At 38.3% G+C, this 21,028-nt stretch overlaps 2 protein-coding genes across 2 annotated transcripts; both read right to left on the minus strand.

Moving 5' to 3' along the window:
- Positions 1-5: 5 nt before the first annotated feature.
- Positions 6-7,501, minus strand: cyp19a1b (cytochrome P450, family 19, subfamily A, polypeptide 1b). Its single transcript, XM_079859140.1, has 10 exons — positions 7,299-7,501; positions 5,237-5,401; positions 5,006-5,156; positions 4,522-4,676; positions 4,266-4,442; positions 3,672-3,786; positions 2,862-2,973; positions 2,017-2,179; positions 1,540-1,781; positions 6-621 (listed from the first exon to the last, which is right to left on the minus strand). The coding sequence occupies exons 2-10, from the start codon at positions 5,379-5,381 to the stop codon at positions 355-357; spliced, it is 1,527 nt and encodes a 508-aa protein (XP_079715266.1). The 5' UTR covers positions 5,382-5,401; positions 7,299-7,501; the 3' UTR covers positions 6-354.
- A 3,196-nt stretch (positions 7,502-10,697) lies between these two features.
- On the minus strand, positions 10,698-20,828 carry cdhr5b (cadherin-related family member 5b). Its single transcript, XM_079858868.1, has 13 exons — positions 20,795-20,828; positions 20,614-20,703; positions 20,376-20,465; positions 20,016-20,117; positions 19,755-19,937; positions 19,473-19,563; positions 19,291-19,388; positions 18,835-19,041; positions 17,512-17,625; positions 17,356-17,422; positions 16,928-17,065; positions 13,224-13,399; positions 10,698-11,385 (listed from the first exon to the last, which is right to left on the minus strand). Exons 2-13 carry the CDS (start codon positions 20,689-20,691, stop codon positions 10,921-10,923), a joined length of 1,809 nt encoding a protein of 602 aa, XP_079714994.1. The 5' UTR covers positions 20,692-20,703; positions 20,795-20,828; the 3' UTR covers positions 10,698-10,920.
- Positions 20,829-21,028: the final 200 nt, after the last annotated feature.

Consider the following 21,028-nt stretch of genomic DNA (forward strand, 5'->3'; position numbering starts at 1 on the left):
AACAGTTTTGTTGTCTTTGCCATTGCCTGTCAACAAACTACTTTTTATGTGTTTGCTTTTTTAAACTAGCTAGAACACTTTAAAGGTGCACAAAGTCATTGTCTATGTTGACATCCATATAATACCTGTGTGTGAAGTTACCCCAGGCCTACTTGTTTGCGACATTAAGTTTGAGGTAAGTTCAACTGAAGTTTGTGTTTATTAAGTCAAAAATAATAGTAACGTGATCTTAATGTGATGACCCAGTGTAAAGCTTTTAGGTAAAAGGAAATTACTCGGTGTACCTATAAACGTTTATTCATGTGTTTTTTCTTCGGTATATCAAAATAGTATATAGTAATGCATCTGTCGCTTTCAGGTTTGGCTGCCCGTTGTTTCTCCGCTGGTGTTCTGAGCTCGTGGGATGAAGCGCATGGCCAGGCAGTCGGGATCCTCTTCTACGGGCTGCATGGAGAGGTTGTTGGTCTGTTTGATGGTGCTGACGGTGCAGCCGTGACGAGGACAAACCGTGAACCTCGACAACAGAGTCACCAGGATGGCCTTCGTCATAACCATGGCTATGTGCTTCCCAACACAGGCCCGCGGGCCGCAGCCGAACGGCTGGAAGTAACGACTGGGAACCTGAGAGAGAAGTAGAGAGTTTTCATATATAAAGGTTTTTACTTTAAGGAAAACTATAAGGCAGGGTTCACCAATCTCGGTCCTGGAGGGCCGCTGTCCCTGCAGAGTTTAGCTCCAACCAGCTCCAACACACCTGTTTGAAAGTTTCTAGTATGCCTAGTGAGACCTTGATTAGCTGGTTCAGGTGTGTTTAATTGGGGTTGGAGCTGGTTGGAGCTAAACTCTGCAGGACAGCGGCCCTCCAGGACCGAGATTGGTGAACCCTGCTATAAGGTATCACCATAGTACATATGTAAAAAAAACTATATGATGACTGCCATTTGCATAGTATCAAAAGGTACATGGTTCAAAGAATACCATATTATTGCGTGGTATGTCTAACTATGTCTAACTAAATATAGAATTATAATAAAATATAAAGCAACTTAAACTTGTTTTATTTGAGCTAGTTCCCAAGGCAAAAATAAAGATAGATAGATAGATAGATAGATAGATAGATAGATAGATAGATAGATAGATAGTCAGTCAAAAAAAATGTAATACCATGGTACTTTTTTGAAGGATATTTGAGATTTCACTTATATTTTCACTTTCCCTCCAGAAAATGCTTATTTTCTAGTTTCACAGATCAGTATTGTTCACTCTGTTTTTGGAAAAATGTACAACATATTTGGATATTTGTGAAAGAATATGAAAAATTGGTATAAAATCTACAAATGCACCAATTTATGCAGAAAACATCCCTTTAGTGGTATGTCTAACTATGTCTAACTAAATATAGAATTATAATAAAATATAAAGCAACTTAAACTTGTTTTATTTGAGCTAGTTCCCAAGGCAAAAATATAGATAGATAGATAGATAGATAGATAGATAGATAGATAGATAGATAGATAGATAGATTCTCCCAGTACTTACGCTGTTCTCAAAGTTCTCCAAGTTGAATTCATTGGGTTTTTTGAAGAACTCGGACTTGTGCATGCGTCCGATGTTCAGGATGAGGTTTGTCCCCTTTGCCACCCGGTAGCCATCGATGTGGTCATCCTCCAGAGCCCGTCTCATGATGAAGTCCACCACCGGATGGTACCTCAGAGACTCCTTGATGAAGCGCTCTAGTACGTTCAGGTTCTGCAGGTCGGCCGACTGTACGTCCCGCTCACCTGAGAGGACAAGAAGTGAGGTACATCTTTTATCATGCACAATGTATCACTTCTTATGGAAAATCCAGTTAAAACCAGTATCTGATGGTTTCTAGCTGGTCTAGATGGCCCCTAGCTGTTGGGGCCAAGACTGACCTGGTAGACCATCTTGGGCTTAGCTACCATGTTCCAATCGCCATGTTGACCACCGTAAACCCACATTAGGTTGAATTGTCTCGTGAAAGGTTTACTGTACCTATCTGAGACCGTATCTCCTGTACTATCTGCTCTTCCACGGCAGAGTTCTGCTTCAGTAGCAGAAGCATGAAGAACAGACTGATGGAGAGCGTGTCTGGAGCGGCGATCACCATCTCCAGCACACACTGCCTCACGTCATCCGCACACAGCTCGCCGTGGTTCTACAGACACAGTTAAAGGAGAACTCTGGTCAATTTTAACATTGAGCTCATTTTTTTGTCAATTTGGAGTGCTGTCAATACAGAGAACAACGACAAAAATCGGTGTTGCCTACACCGTGTTATCCTCTTTTTAAAATGATGTTATTTAAGCCAGCGCAAATACCTGTATTTATATCCTGTTTTCAGTTGAAGTCCAAAGTAGTCGATTGCCGAGTTCACGCGCGTGATCATAGGTAACTAAACCTATGCGCGTGAACTCGACAATCGACTACTTTGGACTTCAAACGAAAACAGGATGTAAATACAGGTATGAGCGCTGGCTTAAATAACATCATTTTTATCCATTTCTTTCACATCTACTGCAGTCAGATTCACTCGTGTTCACTCTGAAGGAATCACTCACATGACCTGTGCACTTGTAATGACACATCAAGGATGTTAAGAGGCTAAAAGCAGGTTTAAAACTTGCCCCATTGAAGTCAACAGGGTGCAAATTTTAAAAAGAGGATAACACGATGTAGGCAACACCGATTTTTGTCGTTGTTCTCTGTACTGACAGCACTCCAAATTGACAAAAAAATTAGCTCAATGTTAAAATTGACCGGAGTTCTCCTTTAACACGTTCTGTTGCATTAATGTAGGAGATGGTACATAAATGAAGAGTACGTGTTTGTGAACACACCTGAGCAAATATAAGCTCCGTTGCGAAGTCCGTCTCATCCAGCTTCTCCGTGTTATTGATGGCCTGTCGCTTCTGCTCCACAAGCTTTTCCATTTCATCCTGCAGCTCTTTTCTGCAAGAAAATACTTCTTAAAGGGGATGCATGAAGATATTTTTAAAAACAAAAGTACTGCGTAAAGATTTCATGGTGCTTTTAGTGATTTCTGAATCTCTGCCACCAAATTAGACCACCCAATCCTTTCAACCACATGCCCTTTTCCAAAATGGCCTCCAAATCATGTTCAAATGTGCAAAATTCTTAATAAAATGACTTTTTTGCTGTTACCAGAATACATAAACAAAATTGCTCACAGGACCTTTAACTGTAAACATTCACTTGTCGAAAATGACCATTCGTTCAAACTACGATCTACATCAGGGGTTCTCAAATCTGGTCCTTGAGGTCCACTTTCCTGCTGAGTTTAGCACTAACCTTGATCAAGACCTTGATTAGCTTGTTAAGATATGGTTAATTAGGGTTGGAGCAAAACTCTGCAGGAAAGTGGATCTCAAGGGCCAGAGTTGAGAATATATGGACCCAACAGCAAACCCACAAGCTGTAAGTAATGGTTTTTGCTCATTTCACAAAGAAAAATCTCCACCAATCAAAGTAGAGATCATTTGCATAATCCTTAAAGGTGCAGTAACAAAAATTGCAAAAGGTCACTTCTACAGGTCAGGGAGAGAGTGTAAAATGGTTGTTTTTGGTTTTAAAAAAACCTTGACAGCATATACAAAGGATAAACTCAGTTAAGTCTGAGGTGGACTCACGCTGCCAGGTGGTGTTTTTTGTACACAAAGTCCAGTTTGAAGAAAATATCTGGCTGTATAAGAACTGTCTGCCAGGTACTAAAATACCCATGGATCTTTATCAGCAAGTCTTTCTCTGCATTGAACACATATAAAGAGAAGTTAGTGATCTTACATTCTTTAAATAATGGTTCCAAAATGGTTATTTTTTCTCAGTGATGCCATAAAAGAACCATTTTTGTTTCCCCAAAGAACCTTTCAATGGGCATTCTTAAAAGAACCATCTTTCCTTAGTGTGAAGAACATTTTAATACTCTAAAAGAACCTTTTTCCACTAGAAAGAACCATTTGAGGAATGGAAAGATTTGATGGATGTTAAAGGCTGTTAATGAACCATAGATGCTAATAAAGAACATTTATTTTTAAGAGTGTACTGTGAAATATTCAAATATATAACTTGCTAAGGTCATCCATATTGATCTTAAGTATCAAGGTTATATAATTTCACAGCATGATCAAGGGTTTTACATCCTTCTCCTCTGGTAATAGATATAATCAGACCAATCAGATCGAAAGAAGAATAATAATAATCAAATGCTTGTATTGCAGGCTGACCGCTCAGTGGGATTTTTAGGAAGAGTCTATTGGAAATGTCCACCACAATACAGCGCAGGAGATTGAGCACGTCCACGTGTCCAGAGCAGTCCATGAACTCCTGCAGGACGTCAAGCTGTTTGTTGGTGGCGCTGACACACACATCTACTGACTTCTGGAGACCTGGACCTGTAAGAGCTACACAAACACATAAACAATAGATTCTGCATGATTCTCTGTAGGAACTAATAATCTGAGACCAGTGAATAACACCCACCTTTGGTGAAATATGTTCTCACTTTCTTCCACAGTGTGATGTTGCTGTTGAAGATGATGCCTTGTTCAAACATGCCGATGCACTGCAGACCTTTCGTACTGGCAAACCTCCCGATGTAATTATTGCTCTTCAGAACATGATACACGGCAGAGGACCTGAAACAGGTTTAGGTTTTTTTTACACTAAAATTTGACCCCATCCAAAATTGTGCCCTCATGCATTGCACTCCTCATTTTGAGTCAACACTTAGTGGTATAATTGGGCATTATGGACTGGAGTAGCAGTCATTTCTGCCCCATAGGGTGCGCTCTTGAGCAATTGTTTTAATTATGAAATGAACAACAAATTTCATGACCAGTTCAGATCTGGACAGGATTTCTGTTCATGAAAGCAATCAATATCTAATGCGAAATATAGGCTATATATATAAAGAGAGTCTGAATCTGCAATAATTTGTTAGACAGATGAGATTTTGAGAACTTGCTTGCTGAGTATAACGGTCTCTTCTCCGTTGATCCAAACCCGAGCAATGCTGCCATATTTTTCATTGTAGTAGTTGCATGCAGTGCCAATCCCCATCCACAGGAACCTACTGTAGCTCAGAACCGGGCCGAGACCCAACCACCATCCAGGACCTGACAATCACCAAGCACATCACACCTAGTGGAACCAGTTGGTAGGTTGCTCCCAGTGAATCTAATTGGTTTTAACTCACCTGGGACTGCTGATTGGTTCTTCCAGTTCTTGGCTCTAAATATTCTGTGCAGCAGAATCAGCAGTAACGTTCCCGTCAGCACCAGTAAAGTTCCCCGCACCGCAGCGGCGATGTTTACCGTACCCTCGATGACCTGCTCCATCATCAAGTCATCTACAGATGCACCTAAATATATATTGAAGTATCTTAAAATATTGGAAACTGCACTGTATAGTCTGCAATAGTTTGCTGTTAGCATGTTGCTAAGCTAATGATGTAATAGTCTTAACTATAAAAATAAATGGCATGATTTTTGTGTAAAATATGCTTTTTTAACTATAATTTGCATTGAATGATATCAACATTTCTCTAAGTTTTATCTGCCATCTTGGATATATTTTGTCCACAGAGCTTGTTGTGGTGCATTCTGGAGATCTTCTCTCTACAAAGGATACATGCAACTGTAGAACTTTGCCAAAACAAGGTATTCTGGGTATTTTAGTTGTTAATCACTGACATTACGCTGACGTCAGTGAAGCGTCTAGGCAGACGCCACTCGTCATTCAAGTGTTGCAATGGAGTGATTAGTGGGTTTTTTTTTTTTACACATTAAAACAGTATATTTAGTGGTCTTTTAATGGTCTTAATCATTTTAATTACAAATCACTGGTCAGGAAATTAGCAAGAATTGCACAAATACTGTAGTTAAAGTAACTTAGCACTGAATAGACTTCCCCTTTGTTTTCTTTAAATGTTAAAGTCGTGTGGGTAAAATTTTAAAAACAGCATTTTTACAGGAAGAAGAGTCAGTGTTGTTCCACTCAATTTTCTCCAGTTAACCACCAGATCCTCCTGTCAATCCTCATGACAAAGGGCATATTCGAAACCACACTCCAGTGGTTCAAGTCTTACCTCTCTTAGGGTGTCGTGGAGGGCTGAGGTGTCCAAGTCGCGATATATAGCTACTTGGGTGCCTCAGGGCTCAGTGCTTGGACCACTTCTCTTCTCCATCTCCAAGTCATCACTAGGATCTGTCATTCTCAAACATGTTTTTTCCTATCACTGTTATGCTGACGACACACAACTCTATCTTTCATTCCAGCCAGAGGATCCGACAGGGGCTGCTTGCATCTAGGCCTGACTGACAGACATTTCTTGCTGGATGAAGGACAACCACCTTCAACTCAACCTTGTGAAGACAGAGCTGGTTGTGGTCTCAGCCAATCCAACACTTCATCACAACTTCTCCATTCAGCTAGGTTCATCATCCATAACTTTTACCATAACCTCGAGGATCAGTTAAATTGAACAGACCACATTGCTAGAGTTACCCGGTTCTATTGCTTAAGTCTTGCATTGTCAATATCTTGACCAAAAATTGATGCTCCTCTTGATGGAAATAACATCGCAACATTTATTTCAATCAAGAGGTGCATCAGTTTTTGTATTGATAATGCAAGAGTCCAGCGCTCTGTAAAGTCTCCTCCAGCACATCCCAAAGACTTTCAGTGAATTTAAGATCTGGACTCAGAGGAGACGATTCATGATCCTCACAACCATTCTTTCACAATCTGAGCCTGAGGAATCTGGACATTGTCATCCTGGAATATGGCCCTGATGTGTCTTCCTACATGGTTGTTTTTGAAATGAAAAGCTACACACTCCATCAATTAGGGTTAGAAGAACTGTCGCCAAACATATAACATGCTAGAAACATTATAATCACTGCACAAATGACCCAATCTTAAGCATTTGCCTGTTTAAATCCAAACAGCAACTTTTTTTTTTTTTTTGGCCGGGCAGTGTATATCCGCAGAAGAAACAACAAAGTGCACTATTAAATTTCATAAGCTGAAAAACTTAATAAAACATTATTCATGTCCTTGAATTGGTTTCAAAAGTCATTATGCAAGAGCTTTGATGTGTCCTGTACTTCAATAAACCATATGAAAACTTGATTTGATTTGATTTCAGAGAAACCATCAGTCCAGCAGAGAAATTCCAGCTCGGCCTATTGAATTAGCATCAACTGAATGTATTATTTAATTGAGTTCCAGTGGAGTAATATAACAAACACACTCACCTCTTTATATCTGTATCCGTTTCATTTCTAAATGTGCCGTTCGGTAGCTCAGTCTTGCCGTTTGCATGCTCCCATCATTCCGAAGTTCAGTAGCTTTACCCCAATATATATTCTTTCCCCAAGTTTTAAAGCTGTTTAAAATCCCCAGTTGCCAGGATACACCCTTGATTTTGCTTGTTAAAGTGCCATTGAAAGCCCAAAGCAGTCCACCGGACATGTCCAGACCCGAACAATGAAACAATTGGAGCCTTTCTTAATCTCCAGAAGAAAACTGCATCAAATGGGCAATGTTAGATCTTTCATGGCAAACACACATCTTTTCCCCCCACTTGTTATTTTTTCAGGGGGTTATTGACCTTTTGTCTTGGTTCCAAATCCGCTGTCATTCATTCCCTGAAGGGCCTTTAATAAAAGCAGGTCAGATTGACCCAGAACTGCAGGAGTGAATGAGCTTTTATCTACCAAAGATGTGACATAATGTTGCCTAAGAAATGTGAGCGCTCATTCAGCTTCTTAAAGTTCGCAAGAATACATTTTATAACGTGAACTTTACAAACTTGCTTCCATTTAAACTGGAATCTAATCAAGATGTGTTTCTGCAAGTGCAGTGCAAGATTGAGTTCACATGCTGTCTACTTTAAGTGACATGTTCATTGAAATCTCTTATGTAATGTTCTGAATAATTAAATGGCTCTCTGTTATACCAATTTTGATTGGTCACCATTATATTTTTTGTTTATTTCACTGGTGTTTGTGGAAACATACATTCTCATCAGTCTATTCTCGTAAGTTGTGGCTTCTCTCTTTTCATAGAAACACAAGAAAAACCTACAGTGACAAAAATGACCCCAGAGGATTTTGGTATTCGTTAATGATAAAACTTCCTGTCACTCAGGAGTCCTTGCAACAATGAACCTGTAAGAGCATATATAAAGTAAAATTGCTCGTTGCGTTTTTTTTTATGTGTAAAGGACTATTTTTCCTATTTTTCATAAGCGAAAAAACTAATATATTCATTATTTATTTATTTGATACACTGCATCATAAGAAGCAGATTTTATTAAGGATTGCAAATTATCGGATCCATCACAGACGAAAACTAAATGTTGTTTTGGCAGCTAGCTGAAATAAAGTTTAAGTTTTTAATATTTGTTTTATTTCAGTTAACAAGAAATAAACAGAAATTTTAGTTTACGGTTTTTAGTTAACTATAATATGCATATAAGAGACGTCCACGCCATGTCGGAATTACGAGATTCCGACTTGTAAAAAGCGTTCTCGTCCTTGTAGAACTTGTAACTACAAATTGTAAACTCAGAATTTTCTGAGATCTCCGACTTCAGTTAGTGTTGCCATAGAAATGCATAATTCAGCTCAGAAAAGAACGTTACGTGTTGTCATCTCGTTAATTATGACATGCCGTCAATGCAACATACATAACCCTTTAATTAGGATTAACAGAGCCCTTCTACGGAGAGCCTGGCCACTCCCTATTAAGTCCTATTGTACCGAATTTTGGTTGTAGTTCCACCAGAGCTCCACTGGGGGCGATCGCCCATGAGTGCAAAATGAATAGGAGTCTATGGAGCTAAACGGCTAAATTTGTCTCTTTCACCCGATTGCCGTTGAGAAATCTCAGATTTGATTGTAGGTTTTGCAAGTTCAACATGGGTTATAGGTCGAAAGTTGAATGAACGAGTACTTATGTCCTTTCGATTTCTTACAGGTTGAGTTGTTGTTGCCCATAACACGCTAGCATTCTGCTAATGAACGCCGATTGGTCAGTGAAGGACTGATTACGACCAGAGATACCGCTTGATGGCATCGTGGCATCCGAATAGGGACCAGAAACAAACAAAACAAAAACTCTTCTAGCACGTGTATTTGCCTGTGTCAGCTGTGTTGTCCATGCCTCGAGAGAAAAGAAAGTGCAGAGCGCGAAAGCACCAAAGTGACTGAAGGATCGCCGTAAAGCAGTATCTCTGGTCGTACGATGTGTATGACGTCATTGACATTTTAAAAGACTTTTTAAAGCAAATAAGTGACTCTAAAAAATCTAACACCCAGCAATGTGTAATTTCTTTGCATCTCCTTTCGAATGCAACATTCAAATTACTAGACAAAAAATTATATCCTGAGAAAAGTGGATTTTGAGGGTATAGCGCCATAGACCTCCATTCATTCTGCACTCGTCCTGTGAGCGCCCTCATGTGGAGCCAGAGTGGAACTGCAACCAGTTCAGAAGCCGGAAGTTTACTGGGAGTGGAAGTTCTCCCCTTATTAGACATTCTCTGGTATTAATTAAACCCTAGTGCATTCTTACTGTCAAGGCAAATTAATTACTGCACTTCACTTCTAGAAAGATTTTCTTTGTCATCACTTTTTTTATCAGATGAGGTTTTGTTCTTTGTTTTGAGATAGTTGTCCCTGAAGATGGATCTGTTCTCCCTTACAAATACGTATTTGAAACCATAGAACTTCAAAAATATACTATGGTATCACTATGGTACATCCAAAACAAGGCTCATTTTGGGATATATCTATCAGTGAGTGAACAATCAAGTTGAACCTCTTAAGATTCACTCTGAGATCTAAACAACCAGTGCAATACGAAAACTTGGACTTAATGGTCCCAAATAAGTACAAGTAACACTTGATATTTTGTAAGATTAACTTGTATAGATCTGTTTCAGTGTGTTTGTTTGACGTATAAATTATATAACGGCATGCAAACTTATACAGCATTCTCAGGTTAATCATTAAAGCTTATCTAACTTATTGTAAAATGATTTATGATCAGTGTTATGTGAAAGGGCAGCAGTCCACTGCAACGTCACAAACACACAAATAAACAGTTTACATCAGAAGGTTGTTATAGCAACTGTCTCGCCATACAGGCCAGAGATTTGATTATCAGTATAGTGAATTCATAAATGCATTATTTGGCATTTGGTAATGCTCGTGGTGTAAAAAATAACTCTAGCTATAAGTAAATATTGTAGAGTTTATTATATATATATATTTTTTTTTTTTTTCATGTTTTGCAAGTAATTTCTACAAAGAACAAAAATCAAACAATTTACAGTGAAAGAAAAAAACTTCATTAGTCCTCTTTAGATATTCTACTAATTATAAGTAACTTTGCAATTAGATGTGTCAACTAGAGTATTAGTAGACTCTCTTTAATATCTGCTAACCTTATCCTAACAGTCTACTAATACTCTAATGAGAGTTAGTAGACATTTAGTCGCAAAGTTACTCATTTACTAAGTTACTACTTTTTTGTACATGGCACTAAGTCAACATGAAACATTTCACACCCATTTTACTTCTGAGTGATATTGATTAAGTTATTAGATTCATGAAATACTTTTTTTTCTTCAGAATAATGTGCACTGATGAATCATTCACAGAAACCAGGAACATGTAGTGCTGTCAAATCGATTAATCGCATCGAACATAAAAGTTTGTAAATATATTGTGTGTGTGTGTGTGTGTATAAGCAAACAGGGTCTGTTTTGATTTCATGTTGACTTCATTTTGATACTGAAAATTATGTTCATTTTGTGAAGCATATTTACAGACTTATTAACAGAAAGGAATATGAAAAAGGAAAGTTTCATCAAATTTCATCATCTTCCGAATCCATGTCAGTCCTGAGGTTGTCCTCATCCTCGCTGTCCTCATCTTCCTCCTGGTCTCCATCCGCTTCTCCAGTGTCGGGAATGATGACCACGTCCTCTTTGGTGTTGGGGTCGATGTCTGTCTTAAACCACACCGCTTTGTAGCCCTCTTCATTGCGCCGCTCTTTGGTCAGGATTGGTTTGACTTCTTTCTCGCCGTCGACGGTTTCTGAATCCGCCAGGCTGCTGGTGTCGGGTGGACTGCTGGTTCTGCTGGTGTGGGGAACGGGGACGGCGCTGCGGGTCATGTTCCCCTGCGGTGTCTCGCGTATCAGCCCAGACTCCAGTTTACTCTCCAGGTGAGCGGCTAACTTCGAGTTCACACTTCCAGAATCCCCATCATGCTGGAAGCTCTCCTTGCTGTACTGCATTCCCTCCTTAGGACCACCCGAACCCCCACCAAGCTGTGAAAACAAAACATACTAGAATAAATATGCTCTAGATATAGAAAGTACTATCATTAACATTTAGACTCTAGAACAAATGTGACCCTGGATCACAAAACCAGTCTAACCAGGCTATTGTGGCAATAGCCAACAATATATTGTATGGGTCAAAATGATCGTTTTTTCTTTTATGCCAAAAATCATTAGGATATTAAGTAAAGATCATGATCCATGAAGATATTTTGTAAATTTCCTACCTTAAATATATCAAAAATGTGTTTTTGTGAGTGAATGCAGCACAATCGCCAACATAAATGGAGAACTTTAAAGGAGATTTTCTCAATGTTTTGATTTTTTTGCACCCTCAGATTCCAGATTTTCAATAGTTGTATCTCGACCAAATATTGTCTTATCCTAACAAACCATAACATCAATGGAAAGCTTATTTATTCAGCTTTCAGATAATATATAAATATCAATATAAAAAAAAATTGCCCATAAGACATATTTACATTTGAAAGTGCAGTTCGTATTGGAATTTAAGCCGGTTCAAACTGGTCTAAACCAGCAGAATAGTTCTCGTAAAATTTGTCTTCATAAAGTTTCAATTGCAGTTTTATGAACGTTGAATGTGACCAATTATATGAGAATTTGATTGAATTTACATGAGAATACATTTATGAACTATTTTTCATGAAAATGTAAGGATAGGTTTGTGAACGATTTAATTTAATTTGACAATTAACGTGAAAATGCTTCTACGACCTATTCAATTCTATCTGAAAATTAACGAAAGAATGGTTTTATGAACATTGGAATGTGACAATTAGAATGCGTCGACAAACTGTTCAATTCAATCTGAAAATTAACGTAAGAGGAAATTACGAGAATGCTTTTATAAGCTATTCAATTAAATTCGAAAATTAACATGAGCGTTTTTATTAACATTTAAATAACAATTCTTGTTAAAAGGGTTTTAAAACAGATTTGATTTGTAGCAATTTACGAAGAATACTTTTATGAACTATTCAATTCAATCAGAAAAAAATTCGTAAAAATTCGTTTTAGAAACATCGGATGTGACAGTTTATGTGAGAATACCTTCATGGACGGTTCAGATTTATCCAAAATTTTACACAAAAATGATTTTATGAACATTGAATATAACCAATTATGTTATAATTTGATTCAGTTTGTATTTACATCAATACATTTATAAACTATTTTTGCAATTCAATCTGAAAATGTAAGCATGCTATTAAGAACAATTCAAACCGAACATTTACTTAAGAGCGATTTTATGAAAATTTGAAAATTTCAGTTTATGTTTAAAAGGGTTTTACAACTGATTTGATTCAGTTGTGAGACACGCGTTACAATGTGGCAGGAAAAAAAATTGCCGTCTTAAATTAAGTACAATCAACTTGGATTTTTAACTTAAATGACATTAAACTGACTTAAAAAAATTGAGTTGAATCTTGTATGACTTGTAAAAAAAAATTTTTACTTTAAACAACTTATTTTGATGAGTTAAAGCAATGTAAAAACATATGTAGTCATAACTTATTGATCATATATTGTTTTACAGTGTAGAATGCTTTTATGAACTATTCAGTTCAATCAGAAAAATTAACGTTAAAATATATTTATGAATGTTTTGCTTGTTTCAGTGTGACAGTTTATGCTCTTACCAACTAACTAATCAGTACGACATTTTACGTAAGATAAACTTACGTTGACAATTTGACAATTTACATTAATGGAATGACATTAATCAACAATCATTCTAAACAGAGCGTAACCTAGAACATTCCTAGAATGCCTTTGTGTTTTGATTAAAGAGAATGGGAACTCACTGAGCTACGGAAGATGCTGGCCTCGGAAAGCTTCTTCCAGTCTGCGTTATGGCCCTTGATGCGGTGCGCCATCACTCCAATGCCAATCAAGCAGAGAACGAGAACCACAGCCAAACTGGCCCCTACAGCGGCCATTTCCCCGGCACTGTACCCTCCTGCTGTCCCCTGCTGTCCTCCTGAGCACATGAGCACAGAAACACTGCTTTTGGCATGATTACGGTTAACATTAATTTGGTTTTCAAGAATGGTACACAAACTGCTTAAGCTTAATTTTGTTGGAATTTCACAATTTCAATCATTTTGATTAAAGTATTATCGCACACCCTTAATAGCCAGCATCCAAAAGTGTCCAACAGCATAAAACATGCAACACTGATTCAGTAAATTTCATGGGTTACACTTTATTTTAAGGTGTCATTGTTACAGTGTAATTTATATATTTAAGTACTGAGTAATATTAAGCAACTACATGTACTTACTATAGGGTTAGGGTAGGATTAGGATTAGGTTTTGGTTTAGGGTTAATTGCATGTAATTATGCATAATTTACTCTTATTCATAGGCGCCGATACCGTGGGTGCTCCGGGGCTCGAGCACCCACGGAAAATACCGAGCACCCACGTGTGCCGGACTGCCAGTAGGCTACATTCATGTAAGGGATAATCCACGGCTAGCCATGCATTAAAGGATTTTAATGCACGACGTAGAGGCGAAGAACCACCCGACGCGAAGCGGAGGGTGGTTGCCTCTACGAAGTGCATTAAAATTCTTTAATGCATGGCTAGCCGTGGATTATCCCGCTTATACCTTGGTTATTTGCCAAGTTAAAAATAAGTTAAAGCTGTAACTGATGTTTACAGTGTAATTTTTTAACAGACGTGTAAAAATGACGGTTATTTCTTAAGTTTAGGCTCGTCAGTTCTTGCACTCCGTCCGCTTTAAATAAAGTAGAGCCATCGGATTGCTTTTATTTGAATGAATTCACATTTATTTAAATTCATTATTTAAAGAGAGAGACAGAGAACTGAAGGAGAAGGAACAGAGAGAGAGAGAGAGAGAGAGAGAGAGAGAGAGAGAGAGATGCGTGCGCGAGTTAACGTTACCTGTGTGTGTCGATCTCTTCTTTAAAGTCTAGCAGCTACAGTCCCCTCGTTGCTTAAGCCTACCTAAACGTTTTCATATGCGTCTCTCACTCTGCTTGCAAGTGTATCTGTGTTACTATGGTTACCAATGTAGCGGATTAATTTCGAACTGTAATCAAACTGACTGGAACTACCTGTGCATTAAACGGTTTTACTGCACACCTTCCAGCCAATCAGAATCGAGTATTTAAACAGCCCATGGTATAATTAAAATTAAACATAGCAGTTGGTGCTATGTGAAGCGTCTGTCACACTGTGATTGGTTATGTCGCTGTCAGTCGCCTGCTCCATATCCTTTCCACCAATCACAGCGTTTCTCGGATGAAAACGCCTCTTTAGTGACCCTGCTCTGTACGCAGAGACACGTTCCTCCTGAAGAATTAACCACAATGGTGAGTCAACAAATCAAATTTATACTGTGTGGACTTGTGTGACAGAGTCCTGCACTGGTTCGGGTACCCGACGGGTGACCCGCAAATTTTACTCAAACGGGTGCAGGTCGGGTCGGTCACGGGGGAAACACGGGTCTAAACACGGGTTTAAAACAATCACGTGCAAACGTAAAAATATATGCACATTTTTAGGAACACATGTACAAAAATATGCCTGTATTTCAAGTTAATAAAATAATTTAAAATCCACATCAGTTTATTTGAGCCTTGAGCCCACGCCCTCCCAGGAGTCTCTATACCTACTTTCACTTTTAAAAAGTCATCATAACCGCGCGCGCGATCTGCTTACAGTCGAGATGGATGCTGAGGAGTTGAAGAAAATAATAGCTAGTGAAAACTGAAGAAAACAATGTTGTGAAAGGCTTAGCTGATCGCGGTTACGAGTCAGTTACACTTTTCATCTCCAATCCTGTCTGTATAGTGAGAAGTGGCGCTGTCCTGAGTTGAAAGATAGCCTACTTTACGGCTTTATTATCAAGTAAATAGGTGTGTGTAGTGTTCGTGTCGGCCGCTGTCCATTTCCTAGGTTCTGAAATGCAAACATTTTTTGACGTTTTTTTTTTTTTTTTTTTTTTTTTTTTTTAAAGGGCGTGCTCCCATGAGCACCCACGGAGGAAAACATAAATCGGCGCCTATGCTCTTATTACTATGGTAAGTACATGTAATATATGTAACAAGGACACTGCAAAATAAAGTGTTAACATTTCATGTGATTTGCACCGGGATACATTCATGAATATTTTAAATCAGTTTTATTAAGTGCCAATATGATGGCACCAGTGGATAAAATGTTAGTTAGTCATCACATTTTATTTTCTTTAAGATTGTAATTGTTCTTACTTGTAACTTGTATTTAAGATTTTTAAGTCAAGTAAGTAAATAGCCTAGGTCTAATTTGACTTTGAAAAATAAGACTAGTTCAAACTAATGCATGTACACGCCATGTCGTAATTACATCTAATGAGTAGATGACGTTCTACTCAGAGCTGTTCACATCCTCAGGCCCTGTTTACATCTGGTAATAAGATGTGTTTTGGTCGATCGGATCACAAGTAGACGAGGGAGACACATTCCCGTTTACACCTGCTGTTTTAATCCGTCTCTTTTGTCCACTTTCAACCACTTCTGTCCTGATTTCTTCGAGGGAAGGGTCTATGGGTGAGCAAATTAATGTTTTTTTCAGATCTTTCAATCTAATGAAAAAAAAAAAAACTTGTTTACATATGAACCGTCCAGAGATGACAGGAAAACACACAGAGAGCATCAGCTTTAGTTTCTGCTCTGACAGACACAAGACCAGCCGGACGCTGTGAGTGTGTGTTAGAAATCAGGAATGGAGAGAGAACATTGTGCTTGGTACATTTTTCATCTTCAAACCAAACTTGGGTCTTCAGCCGATACAGTTTAAATCCTGTCTGGCTCGAGCTCTTCCCATAATGTTACTCATTAGATCAGTAGACGGAGAGTAGACGGTCTTCTGTGGCTGTTTGAACACATTCGATCACATGAGTGTTTACACTATGAAAACAATCCGGTCTAATGTGTTTTCAACTACCTCTGGAAGTGGTCAAAAGTGGACAGGCTCAAAACGTTTTATACCCCGTTTACTCCTGTATTTAGCGTCGTCTACTTGTGATCCGATCGACCAAAATGCATCTTAATACCAGGTGTAAACAGCAGTCATGTGGTACAAGTAGCAGCTTTCAGAAAGGAAACACTTTAATTTTAATAGTCCACTAGCAACTAGCAGTCATTAGAGTATTAGTAGACTCTGTTTAATATCTGATAACATTTTATTTTGATGCTCCACCAACAGACCTTCTACTGACTGTAAGTAAGTTTGCAAGTACATGTCAACTTATTCTACTAACCCTAAACCTACCCTAACAGTCTACTAATACTCTAATGAGAGTTAGTTGACATGTATATAGTAGAATGTCTAAAGTGGATAATCGAAATAAAGAGTAACTCCACAATTTGCAATTACGAGTTGTAAGAGGACGTGAACACTTGTAATTAAGGTAAGTCCGACATTGAGTGAACTCTCCTTAAGTTTATGCAACTGGCCATAGAAGATTTAGCAAAGCTAGTTAGATTAGCATAAGTGTACCTGTGTCGGGGGGCAAAGCTGTGTTGGTACCAGGGTGAGAGGTGGAGGTGATGGATGTTAGCTGTGTGTTAGTGGTCTGATCTGTTGTTATGATGGACGAAGTCATGATAGTAGTGACCGGTGTGGTAGTGGGAACCCCTGTTGAAAAAAGGGTGTCACTATATAGTCAACAGGTTTGCTGTTGACTGATTCAAGTGAATCTTTGAAATTCAATGTATGGACCAAATCAATCGCATTAAACTATTTATTGATGTTTCTCTTCGGTGGATTGAGCTCAACTCTAGAAAGAGATATCCACACATGCTTCAACAAAATTGTTTGCTGAAAGCCAGGACCTCCAAGAAACACCATGATTAGCCCACACCCTGCTAGCCCCAGTCAGTTATCCATTATAATGAGGTGTTGTCTTCATAACACGCTGGTCTTACCTGCCGTGACCTCAACCATAAGAGATGCGATGCTGGATTCATCATTGTTTGTGTCAAACACCCTCATCTGAGTCACATTGAATCATAGTCATAAATATTTCAAATCTCACACAAATGATTAGCAAATGTCAGTTGTATGAAATATTAAGCTCTTACTTGTAAATTCACAGTGCCAGGGGAAACCGTCTTCGCCATGAGTATGAAACCCTCTGGTGTAATTGAAAATTCAGTACCGTCTACAACCTCAAATTTGATGTCAGGATTATAGCCCTATAAAGACAGAAATCCAGCCGTACACACCAGAAATATGACGACACTGGGCATCATTTATAAAACCTGAGCAGAAAACGTGTGTAAATCAATCGAAAACCATTCTTATGTAAATTGTAACATCGAATTGAACGCAACAATTTAGTCAAGAGTGGTTTTACGAATCATTCAATTCAGTGCGAGAATGAATGGTTTTATGAGCCTTTCAATTCAATCAAGAATTTATGTAAGAATTGTTTTACAAACATTTAAATTAATGCAACAATAATGAGACAGTTTTGCAATAGTCAGTGCAACAATTTATGTTGGAATTGTTTTAGGAACTATTAAGAACTGAACGTGACGATTTACAGTATGTAAGAACAGTGATTTTTTTTTTTTTTTACAAACAATTAATTTCAACATGACAATGATTCAATTAAATGCGACAGTATCACAAACAATTCAGTTCAATGCAACAATTTATGTAATAAATTCAATGCAAACCAAGAATTTTTGTAAGAATGGTTTTATAAATACCAATGTATGATAGCCTGGAAATCCAGACCTAAATCTGAAAGATTAATGGTCTGGCATCGACTAATGAAAATCGGCCAGCTCGAGGGGCGGCACCAAGCATGCATTTGAAAATCTCACTGCACGCAATTGGATAACACTACGACCAATCACAAGAAGTTATAGCTTAGCTACCAGCGGAGATAACTGGTAGATTAGACTCTTACCGTATCCGGTCGGCAAAACAGCAAAAACGCACTTCTTGCAAAGGAACGATTCGAGCGCCGTCTTCTGTTCCTCTTTTAGAGAAAAAGTCTAAATCTTTCATTGTAGCGGCTAAAGCAGTTTCAAACAACTGGTGTTCATCCATAGCCATCTTGCAATGTTTACTAATGACTTTGACATCACAGCGCTGTCGTCTTCTGTTTAGCTCGCCTCTGGCCCGCCTTTATCAGATAACCCGATGTGATTGGTGCAGCTCGGATAGAGGGGCATATTTAATGAGCATCATTACTCGACACCAGAGTAACTCGCTGAGCAAATTCAACTTGTGCTCTCACGAGAACTCTGGATTACCAGCGTAAATGTAAGAATGATTTTCGAATGATTTACAAAAATGTATTATTCTCATGTTTTGATGCTCTATTTGTTTTCTATTATCTAGACTAACTTCCCAATCACATGCACAGATCGGAATGCTGTTTGAGTTCTTACATTAGAAAAGTCTTCATCGGTAGCCTGGACTCGGAGGGGTCTGTTGGACGTTTTGCTCTCCAGCACGAGGCTGTCCACTCCTGCGTCCTCTGAGATAAAGCCTTCGTAACTTGGGTTCACAAATTTCGGAGGGTGATTGCTGGATATCACCACCTTCAGGATGACTGTGGTGGTGGCAAACTGATCAGGGTTCTCCCTCTGATATGCCTAAGGAAACCAGGGACATTTGGTTTGGGAAGCAACTGCAATCTTAAAAATTATTATTATTTTTTTTCCAGTGATTCCATAGAAAAACCATTTTGGTTCCCCAAAGAACATTTCAGTGAACATTGAACCTTTTTTTTCTCTCTTAGTGTGAAGAACATTTTAATAATCTAAAGAAACTTTTTCCACTATGGAAAAAGGTTAAAGGTTCTTCATGGAGCCATTAATGCACCATTTTTTGTTTTATCTCACCATGACTGTAAGAACAATCGGTCCTGCCTCCCCAAATGGTTTCAGCATTGTGATGCTCCCGGTGTCAGAGTTGATTTGAAATATAGGATCGTCAATATCTGAACACGTAAAATTCATTAAATTCATTTATTCCCAGAGGGATATAAATTCTTTATTTCAACTCATGAGGACTTTAAACTCACTTTCAAGAAATGTGTAACTAATGGCGTCGTTCCTGCCTTTGTCTCCATCGATGGCCATGACCGGACCTGGCTTCAAGGACAAAGGACCTGTCTGTGGTGTACAAAAACATTCATATGCTCATCTGACGCTGGAACTCAAGAACAGTCCAACACTTTAGGCTAAATCACAATGCCCCAATGAATATTGACTTTTTTGTATAAAGTTTCCAACTTTGTAATGTGTGAAGTGTTGGTGTTTGTTGGGGCAGTTTGAATTGGCCTTGAGAAACTCACGATACCCACCTCTTGCTCATTTAAGTTGACCGTCCCTTCATAACCAGAGCTCATGCACGCTTTGCTTGTGGCAAACTCTATTTCTGTACAGGGCTGGAACCACGGTGGACGATTGTCGATGTCTAGGATATTGACCTCAATGGTGGTTGAGGCGGTGTGGGAGACTGCGGCTGAAGATCCAATCTGCGTGTCCTGAAATATCATCAAATGAAAGTTGTTTGTACAAAAACAAGCATCTTTGGAAATGAAACCTAGGTCAAACCAACTCACCTGTACATATAGCGTCATTGCGATTGTTTTAACTTTGTCGTAATCCAGAAGTTTTTTCACCAAAATGTTGGGATTGAAATCAGTCAGGAGGCCGAATTCTCCCTGAGAGAAAAACAAAGGCCTCGTTTCAGAGAGAATTGCTCGTTTTTGACTAGACAGATCTGACCATGAAAAGGATTCCTAGTGGAATATCAATAATAATAATAATAATTTGGAACCAACATTAAAGGGGAATTTTCTTAGAGAATTTCAAAATGTAGATATTTCAGAACACATAGTTACCAACATGACTGTTGTGATTACCATGAAATACAATTTATACAAACTCTATACACATTCTTTGGGATTTCTGTTGCGTACCTCAGGAGACACCAGACGGTAGTAAAGTGTATCCCCTTTATCAGGATCGGTTGCTGTGATTAGGCCAACACTGGTATTCACTTTCGTTAACTACAACAATCATTAAAAGCTTTCAGATTTTGAAAATGGTTATGAGATAAAAGCAGATAAATAAACAGGATTAAAGAAAATTGTACAACAAAGGCAGCATTAAAAGTTCATCAGGAAAAGGATGTATAACAGGATCTTGACATTGTACCTCATTGACGTTTAGTGAGTATTGACTCTCTGCAAACGCTGGTGGATTATCATTCTCATCCTCAACGATTATTCTCATAGTCAGTCTAGTCTACAAGATACAGATTTGACATGCAGGGGTTTACTTCAAGAGCAAACATTTGAAAGAAGGAATTTTCTAGAAGAAAAACACCATTACTTACAGAAGTAGAACCAACTTTTGTACACTCAACATTCACCTCATGTGGTTTCTCGAATGTCTATGAAAATCACATTTTATAAAAGGTCTGTTAATTTGAGACAACCAAAACATACCAGTTTAGATCGAAGACTTAGTGCGAAGACATTTCTTAATTCATTTTTCAATGAAAAGTATTTCACTGGCTGTTAAAAAGGTATAAAAGGTGATTTGAGTAGTACGTACTTTTGTACTTTAC

This window comes from Squalius cephalus (assembly GCF_949319135.1).
Source record: "Squalius cephalus genome assembly, chromosome: 23".
NCBI lineage: Eukaryota > Metazoa > Chordata > Actinopteri > Cypriniformes > Leuciscidae > Squalius > Squalius cephalus.

Coding starts and splice junctions, on each gene's coding strand:
- cyp19a1b (XM_079859140.1), bottom strand. CDS start 5,381: ATGATGGAGCAGGTCATCGAGGGTACGGTAAACATCGCCGCTGCGGTG. Junction 4,677..5,005: donor GAGACCGTTATACTCAGCAA/GCAAGTTCTCAA, acceptor AACCTGTTTCAG/GTCCTCTGCCGTGTATCATG. Junction 2,974..3,671: donor AAAAAACACCACCTGGCAGC/GTGAGTCCACCT, acceptor ATTTTCTTGCAG/AAAAGAGCTGCAGGATGAAA.
- cdhr5b (XM_079858868.1), bottom strand. CDS start 20,691: ATGAGAATAATCGTTGAGGATGAGAATGATAATCCACCAGCGTTTGCA. Junction 19,564..19,754: donor TCAACTTAAATGAGCAAGAG/GTGGGTATCGTG, acceptor TGTACACCACAG/ACAGGTCCTTTGTCCTTGAA. Junction 19,042..19,290: donor CGATTGTTCTTACAGTCATG/GTGAGATAAAAC, acceptor TGGTTTCCTTAG/GCATATCAGAGGGAGAACCC.